The 9,487-nt window shown below is 33.2% G+C and overlaps 2 protein-coding genes across 6 annotated transcripts; one reads left to right on the top strand and one right to left on the bottom strand.

The window, feature by feature from the left end:
• The first annotated feature begins 903 nt into the window (after positions 1-903).
• Positions 904-1,804, top strand: LOC114169323 (putative disease resistance protein At1g50180). Its single transcript, XM_028054432.1, has one exon. The coding sequence runs from the start codon at positions 1,051-1,053 to the stop codon at positions 1,768-1,770; it is 720 nt and encodes a 239-aa protein (XP_027910233.1). The 5' UTR covers positions 904-1,050; the 3' UTR covers positions 1,771-1,804.
• Positions 1,656-8,036, bottom strand: LOC114169324 (mitogen-activated protein kinase 9-like). Of its 5 annotated transcripts, none has more exons than XM_028054436.1 (8): positions 7,088-8,036; positions 6,739-6,886; positions 6,391-6,430; positions 6,104-6,166; positions 3,164-3,265; positions 2,722-2,908; positions 2,300-2,457; positions 1,656-1,766 (listed from the first exon to the last, which is right to left on the bottom strand). In XM_028054436.1, exons 1-6 carry the CDS (start codon positions 7,106-7,108, stop codon positions 2,872-2,874), a joined length of 411 nt encoding a protein of 136 aa, XP_027910237.1. In that variant the 5' UTR covers positions 7,109-8,036; the 3' UTR covers positions 1,656-1,766; positions 2,300-2,457; positions 2,722-2,871. The 5 variants fall into 5 exon arrangements, with proteins under 5 accessions (XP_027910237.1, XP_027910234.1, XP_027910235.1 ...); XM_028054433.1 differs by lacking the exon at positions 7,088-8,036 and adding an exon at positions 7,001-7,079; XM_028054434.1 differs by lacking the exon at positions 7,088-8,036 and adding an exon at positions 7,001-7,079 and having other exon boundaries at positions 2,300-2,453.
• Positions 8,037-9,487: the final 1,451 nt, after the last annotated feature.

Below are 9,487 nucleotides of genomic sequence, written 5' to 3'. Positions count from 1 at the left end.
GTATAATTAAAATGATTCATCAATAAATAAAAATGATAAACAATGAAGTTCACGTTGTTACGGGGCATTATCCACCTTGGGATGATGAGAATGATTGGGGTATTTTAAATATTTACTTAGAAATTTGAGATCTATTGGTGTTTTATAAATAGTTAGTATTCATCTATTGAATATGATAACATATAATAATTTTAATTATGATTATTACTATTGTACTTATAAAATTTATTCTCTGAATTAATATTAAATATAATTAAAAAGTTATTAAATGTAATTAAAAAAAATACCAATTTGATTCAAGCAGAGGTTGGAGTGTTGCATTTACAATTTTAATTGGTTGGTCTTAGTAATCAAATATGTGTGTTAAAATTCATGTTTTCATTTTAGAATTTTGTATCTTGTGAAGTACAAGCAAGGTACATAAATAACCCGTGGAAGAGGAAAAACAGAGCATAATTAACAAAAATCAGTTACATAACCGTTACAACCAAGTTAAGTTTCCAAAGAAAATCTAATAAGAAAATAAATGCTAACTAAATTCAATTTTCAAAAATATGCTAACAGTTGGAAGGATGAAATTGATGTATAACATGTGACTACATAGATTATTCTATTGATGTATAACATTAACTAGTCACAAAATGTGGAAAAATAAATCAATATTACATATATATTATTCTATTGCATCTAATAACACGAGGCAACAAAGTGAACACGGTATCTTAAATATAAATATTCTAAGCCAAATGGGTACAAAGTGTAGTGCGTCTGAGCAATCTAAATGTTATACCGTGATAAATATTTCAATGATAACGAGAGGAAGATGCGATTATGAACTTACGGGGAAGGTTCAGTTGAACCCTGTTCATGGTTGATGCCAAGTCTTTGTAAATTCTTGATTGCAACCACTTTCCATAATATATATTATGATATTCTTTGGTACGTACTGCATTGGTTTTTCTGGTGCCTTAGTAAGTAACTCCCTCTTACTCTTCTTCCATCACCAACCACAAACACATAATCCAAGAACAGATCACTTAGCTCGCTGTAATGGCAGACAGTGTAGTTTCCTTTGTTTTGGATCATTTAGCCCAGCTTGTGGCACGCGAAGCTAACTTGTTGTATGGCGTGGAGGACAGGGTCCAGTCCCTCCAGTACGAACTTCAGAGGATGAAAGAGCTGCTCAGTAGCACAAAGAGCAAGAAGGGAATGGAACATACAGTGTTGAACCAAATCAGAGATGTGTCCCACTTAGCTGAGGATGTCATCGACACATTCGTGGCCAAAGTTTCCATTCACAAGAGGAGAACCATTATGGGGAGGATGCTCCTTGGCTTTGGCCAAGCAAAGTTGCTTCGCGATGTAGCAGAAAAAATAGACAAGATCAAAGCCACTCTCAAGGAAATACGCGACAACAAAAGCAAATATGATGCTTTCAAAGAAACCAATAATCAATCTGCAGCAGAAGAAGAGGAAGAGGAGGAGAAGGAAGGAGCAAAATCACTGCACAAGCTAAGAAGATATGTGGAGGAAGATGACGTGGTTGGCTTTGTTCATGACTCCAAGGATCTCATCAAGCGACTCCTGGAAGGTGGTTCAAATCGTAATGCTGTCTCGACCATTGGCATGGGGGGATTGGGGAAGACCACCCTTGCCCGAAAGGTCTATAACAGCACCCAGGTGAAGCAACACTTCAAGTGCCGTGCGTGGGTTTATGTGTCAAACGAGTGCAGAGTTAAGGAGCTTTTGCTTGGCCTTCTTAAAACCTAAAAGAAATAAACATAGCTCTTATTTTCAGATTTAACTTTAAAGTAATTTATACACCCAAAGAAAAACTGATCTAAACATAACCTATATGGTAACAAATGCAGAAATCAATATTAGCAGTTCTGAAGATAAATGCTCAATGTAATAATTCAGTAACTTTCTGAACTCCAACCTTCTCAAATTCAACATATCAGATCTTGCTATCAGTAACTTCCAAATACGAAATGAATGAATGTGGAAAATAAACATTTTTCAAACAATCCAGACTGCTCAGGGACGTAGAAACCACAACAGAAAAAGACAATAACAGTTTCTTTGCCTCCTCACCAAATCAAAATCTGACGGTACTAAGCATCACTAAATAAAAACTGCTACTACCCATAAATAAAGCAGTAATATGAAGTATTTTAAAAAGTAATATCGAATAAACAAAGAAGCCTATATCATTCAAAATGTGCAATAGAAGATATAAGACAAAAACTTTAACTAAGCATCCTATAAATAAAATTATAAAGGCAATAGAAGCACTAACAGTGTTTCAAACCACCATCACCACCTCTCTCTCGTTGTTCAAAGAATCAGAGCATGGAAGAAGGTACGAAGCAACACCAAAATCAAAATCAAGCATGGAGGGCAGCAACATGTCACTCCATCCATCGTCTCATCATTTATCTCCTTGATTGCCTCTTGCTAATGCAAAACAAATACACAATTACATCAATATATTTTATTCACGACACAAATTGCAACCAATTATTCCATATATTTCAAAATATCTAACTAGGAAGAAACTATTATGAGGTCCAAAACCATGAGGTTCCAATTCTAAAGTGAAGAATGCGTTTACATGTGTGTTGTATACTAAAGATCGGTTGGAATCTCATGTTTTTAAATCATTTAACAATTTCTCACTTAATAAAGCCAAGCATTTGAAAAGATAGAGTTAGATACTACCTCTGGATCTTTATTTTGTTTCACAACTACACACTTGGAAGCACTAATACTAGCACTTTTTAACAAGCTACGCGCACTGTAGTTTGATCTGGAGGTTCCATTTTGAGCACCTGTCGCATTAGACCCTGGAACATTTTCAATATCGTTCTGTTACTTACTTTCATCCTTGGGAGCACAAACTCTCTCTCTGTATAAAGTGAAATTGCATATAACTCCCACAGTACCATAGAAAAGGTTCACACACTTGTCTACCAATCTCATCTAAGAAAAGACACTAATAAACTGGACATAAGATTAAAATCCATGAGTAATAACAAATATGAAACCAACCAAATCTCCAAAAAACAAAAAAACAAGACAAATACTGTTTAATGTGTAAGTTGGTAATCCAGTATTTGAACATGTTGGACAAGTTTGAACCAAATGTTTAACCAAGACTTGCCTAGGTAAGGAGACATGTTGTCTCTGCAATGGAGTGCTTCGTTCACTGTTCCCATAATGCTCCTCAAGATGTGCAAACGGTCTCTTGAACCGATCAACCCCACTATGCAACAAGATAACATAGAATTACCAACTAATAACCAAAACAATGACAACTTAAATTTCAAAGAACCTCTGCACTCCTGGACAAACACAAATGAAAACAAAAACTATGAAGCAATTTATAGATTTGGATTGAATCTTTATTTCACTACCCAGCTGCTACTGTTATGCACCAGAAAAAAGAACCAATCAAAGCTTTAAAACTCCAAACATGTTGAATACAGGTCAAACATATCAACCAAGAAGTATTCATTCAAACATCAGTTTATAAATCAGCACAAAAAACCTCACAGTCAGTGTATAACTCATCCTCTCATGTGTTTCAGGCTAGTGTTTATCTCTCAGCAAAGCACATCACGAATTAGCTATAGCATAGGCTTGAAGAGCCTCTAACACACTACTCATCATCAATATAACTCAAGATCAATAGGACTTATTTTCAGCTTGTAATGTGGCAAAGGTAAAGGGTAAGATATGGAAAAGGATTCAAGGCTAAGCACTAAAGAGAAGTGAAGGAACAATGGGGAGAAATTTGAAAAAATCAAGTGTAAGGTCATGCTCCTCAAGACATCACACAGATTCAGACATCACTCTCTTACTTTCATTTTTTCCCTTCTCATTCTCTATTTTTTCTTTTTTTGTTTTTCTCTCTTTTCAGGTACAATCAAACAATTCATTTTTCTTTTTTTTTTTCTTTCTCAAGCCACTTTCAAACTTTTCAGCACATTACAAATGATCTCTGTAAGGCCCACTTACATTGTTGCCCTTATTTTAAAAGGCTACCCAAAATCAGTTGGGCCTAGGGCTAGCCCAAAGGGAAACTAGGCCCTAAGTCAGCCCTAACACACTCATTCTACTCACTTTCAGAAACAACCCCCTCTTCCTTAGAGTTGCAGTCGTCTCTCTCTGCTAGGGTTTGTTACGTCAAGCAAGTTCGAACTCAGTTCATTTTTTCCACATAAGTTGTTCCCTCATCCCGTGCTGGCATTTTTCCTGCTACTGTTACTTTGGGTAACTTATGTCCCTAATGTCCCTAACATACTACATTTGAGTAAGAAATGAAAACTTCACTTTAAACAACAAAAGAAATACTAAGCAAACTGTCTAGCAAGTTTAAAACATAAAAAATGAACCTAAAACCAGGATTACCTACTCAAAATACAATGGAAATCACAACATCATATATGCAAATAGGAAATCTCAATAAAAAGGAAAAGAGAACCATAATGTAACTCTACAAGGATCGTCTTCAAAAATTGGACTGCACTGTTATTAGTTACGTGAATCAACCTATAACTCCTGTATGATCAAACTTAAAACCAAATCAAACAAAAGTGAAGTATTAGTTTAGTTAGTAAATTGTAGAAAGTCAGTGAAAAGTTAATAAAAAGGAGACGTGCCAGTAAACATGTTAATAAAACTAAAACAACAAACTAAATCTAAATCTAAATTGAGAACACTTTTAGGATCAAAAAGTTGCTTTTAGAACCAACCACACCATCGGTCAAATCTAATTTAACCCTAACTGCAACACGAAGTGGAACAACACACCTAACTATACAAAAACCTGCTCTTGAACCTGTGACCGTTAATATTCCAAAAATTAACCATTACCCTCAAAAATTCACTCTGAAGGGAGGTCACGCCTAGCAACATTCGATGCAAATTAAGAAAGTAAAATATGAAAGCAACATACCACAACACAACACACAACTCAAAACTGAAAAACACACACCACAACACCCTAAGCACAACACTTCGTGTATCCTGAGCAAATTGTCGATAATCTCAACGTACAAAGACATGGACAGATAGAAGCCCTACACTCTTGTACTAGGTGCCATTATCCAAAACCCTGACCCCTAAAACATGACACAACGCACACAACAAAACAAAGGACACAACAAACAACTAAAAACACATGGCTAATAATACACAACACATAACTCAAAACACAAAAATACACACCACAACACCCCATGAACCATAAGCAAATTGTCCATCATCTCAATGTAAAAAAAATAAGTATGGACAGATAGATGCCCTATACTTTTGTATTAGGCGCGATTATCGAAAACCCTAACTCTTAAATCCCCCCTTACCCGTAACACCCCCTCCCCCCAAACCCCCATAACACATAACACAACTAATAACACATAACAATCAACACACAAGTAATAACACTCAACACAACACACAACACACGACACACAACTCAAAACACAAAATCACACACCATAACACCCCAAGCACACACCCCATGAACCCTAAGCAAATTGTCAGTTATCTCAACGTATAAAGACTGAGCATGGACAGATGCCCAATACTTTTATATTAGGCTTCTTTATCGTAATCCAACCACCTAAGCATAACATTACTCGTATAAGGTCAGACAATTATTAACTTGAAACAAATTGACATGAAAATAACATTAGATGACTAATCATTCATTGCTGCAATTGAAGAAATTGTTTGCCCTGGGGAGCCATGAGACATCAATGCCAATAAGGGTGGGTGCACATGAAAAAATAACGTTGGAAATACCCCGTTCAACGTATAATATGCATTAAGGCCACCAATCTACACCTTAAATAAAAAAACAACGATACGAGAAAGAAAGTTACATCATAAATAACATATACAACTAATTATATTTAAAGGAAACTTACAATTGCTTTCCTTTGACCACAGTTCAAAAGATATCTCACAAATCCTCAAACATCACATACGAACAAAAATTCAACCACTGGATAATGTTAGAGAATAAATCCAATCAATAAAAAAATCATATCTTTCAACTAAGTACTTAAAATTTTATATCGAAGGATGAATTAAACACCTTATTATTGAAGTTTCATCACTCATTTCTTGGATTGAAGCCTTCTCCCTCTCATATCTCCAACTGAAAATAATTTCAAATTGAACAAAACATTAATAACAACAAACGAAACTATGGCTCAAATTTCAATTTTCTTAAACAACGAAAAATTAATATAGTTAAGATTAGTGGTGCATGATAAATTTTACAGAATAGTCGAATACTTTAAAAACACTTTACTTTAGGAGCTTATAATACTTGACATTGTACTTCAGTAAAGTCAAAATGGATAGAAATAGAGTAATTACTAAGTAGAGGTTGAGAACCATAACTGCTTCGACTCAATGCCTGTAATAACAAAAACAATACAAATATGACAATAATGACTGTGGAAACACAGGAAAAAGTACAAAAAGTCGACGTTTGCCTTGTAGTGTTGAATTCAAGCCACCAAGCTACACCACATAAAAAATAATTGATTGATAAAAAAATCTCTATCATAAAGGACAAATAAAACATATACGACTGATAATATTACAAGAAATAGGTAATTGAATGTAACATAATACCTTAAGAATGATTTTCAACCAAAAGATTAGTAAAATATTGATTATTAACATTCAAGGGTGAGAAATGGATAGAAATAGAATAATTACTAAGTAAAGGTTGAGAACCATAACTGCTTCGACTCAATGCCTGCAATAACAAAAGCAATACAAACATGGCAATAATGATGGTGGAAACACAGGAAACAAGTACAGAAAGTCGACATTTACCTTGTAGTGTTGAATTCAAGCCACCAAGCTACACCACATAAGAAATAATGAAATGATAAGGAAATCTCTATCATAAAGGACAAATACAACATATACGATTGATAATATTACAAGAAATAGGTAATTTAATGTAACATAATACCTTAAGAATGATCTTCAACCAAAAGATTAGTAAAATATTGATTATTACCATTCAATAGTGAGAAATGGATAGAAATAGAATAATTACTAAGTAGAGGTTGAGAACCATAACTGCTTCGACTTAATGCCTGCAATAGCAAAAGAATTACAAACATGGCAATAATGATGGTGGAAACACAAGAAACAAGTACAGAAAGTCGACGTTTGTCTTGTAATGTTAAATTCAAGTCACCAAGCTACACCACATAAAAAATAATTGATTGATAAAAAAATCTCTATCATAAAAGACAAATACAACATATACGACTGATAATATTACAAGAAATAGGTAATTTAATGTAACATAATAACTTAAGAATGATCTTCAACCAAAAGATTAGTAAAATATTGATTATTACCATTCAATGGTGAGAAATGGATAGAAATAGAATAATTACTAAGTAGAGGTTGAGAACCATAACTGCTTCGACCCAATGCCTGCAATAGCAAAAGAATTACAAACATGGCAATAATGGTGGTGGAAACACAGGAAACAAGTACAGAAAGTCGACGTTTGCCTTGTAGGTGTTGAATTCAAGCCACAAAGCTACACCACATAAAAAATAATGAAATGATAAGGAAATCTCTATCATAAAGGACAAATACAACATATACGATTGATAATATTACAAGAAATAGGTAATTTAATGTAACATAATACCTTAAGAATGATCTTCAACCAAAAAATTAGTAAAATATTGATTAATACCATTCAATAGTGAGAAATGGATAGAAATAGAATAATTACTAAGGAGAGGTTGAGAACCATAACTGCTTCGACTTAATGCCTGCAATAGCAAAAGAATTACAAACATGGCAATAATGATGGTGGAAACACAAGAAACAAGTACAGAAAGTCGACGTTTGCCTGGTAATGTTGAATTGAAGCCACCAAGCTACACCACATAAAAAATAATGAAATGAGAAAAATTTCTCTATCATAAAGGACAAATACAACATATACGACTGATAATATTAGAAGAAATAGGTAATTTAATGTAACATAATACCTTAAGAATGATCTTCAACCAAAAGATTAGTAAAATATTAATTACTAACATTCAATGGTGAGAAATGGATAGAAATAGAATAATTACTAAGTAGAGGTTGAGAACCATAACTGCTTCGACTCAATGCCTGCAATAACAAAAGCAATATAAACATGACAATAATGATGGTGGAAACATAGGAAACAAGTACAGAAAGCCACCAAGCTACACCACATAAAAAATAATGAAATGATAAAAAAATCTCTATCATAAAAGACAAATACAACATATACGACTGATAATATTACAAGAAATAGGTAATTGAATGTAACATAATACCTTAAGAATGATCTTCAACCAAAAGATTAGTAAAATATTGATTATTATCATTCAATTGTGAGAAATGGATAGAAATAGAATAATTACTAAGTAGAGGTTGAGAACCATAACTGCTTCGACTTAATGCCTGCAATAGCAAAAGAATTACAAATATGGCAATAATGATGGTGGAAACACAGGAAACAATTACAGAAAGTCGACATTGACCTTGTAGTGTTGAATTCAAGCCACCAAGCTACACCACATAAAAAATAATGAAATGATAAGGAAATCTCTATCATAAAGGATAAATACAACATATACGATTGATAATATTACAAGAAATAGGTAATTTAATGTAACATAATACCTTAAGAATGTTCTTCAACCAAAAGATTAGTAAAATATTGATTATTACCATTCAATAGTGAGAAATGGATAGAAATAGAATAATTACTAAGTAGAGGTTGAGAACCATAAATGCTTCGACTTAATGCCTGCAATAGCAAAAGAATTACAAACATGGCAATAATGATGGTGCAAACACAAGAAACAAGTACAGAAAGTCGACGTTTGCCTTGTAATGTTGAATTCAAGCCACCAAGCTACACCACAAAAAAAATAATTGATTGATAAAAAAATCTCTATCATAAAGGACAAATACAACATATACGACTGATAATATTACAAGAAATAGGTAATTTAATGTAACATAATACCTTAAGAATGATCTTCAACCAAAAGATTAGTAAAATATTGATTATTATCATTCAATTGTGAGAAATGGATAGAAATAGAATAATTACTAAGTAAAGGTTGAGAACCATAACTGCTTCGACTTAATGCCTGCAATAGCAAAAGAATTACAAATATGGCAATAATGATGGTGGAAACACAGGAAACAATTACAGAAAGTCGACATTGACCTTGTAGTGTTGAATTCAAGCCACCAAGCTACACCACATAAAAAATAATGAAATGATAAGGAAATCTCTATCATAAAGGATAAATACAACATATACGATTGATAATATTACAAGAAATAGGTAATTTAATGTAACATAATACCTTAAGAATGTTCTTCAACCAAAAGATTAGTAAAATATTGATTATTACCATTCAATAGTGAGAAATGGATAGAA

The sequence above is a fragment of the Vigna unguiculata genome, chromosome 11, assembly GCF_004118075.2.
Source record: "Vigna unguiculata cultivar IT97K-499-35 chromosome 11, ASM411807v1, whole genome shotgun sequence".
In the NCBI taxonomy this organism is placed as follows: domain Eukaryota; kingdom Viridiplantae; phylum Streptophyta; class Magnoliopsida; order Fabales; family Fabaceae; genus Vigna; species Vigna unguiculata.
Note: the sequence above shows the minus strand (reverse complement) of the source record. Positions and strands in the feature narration are given on the sequence as shown.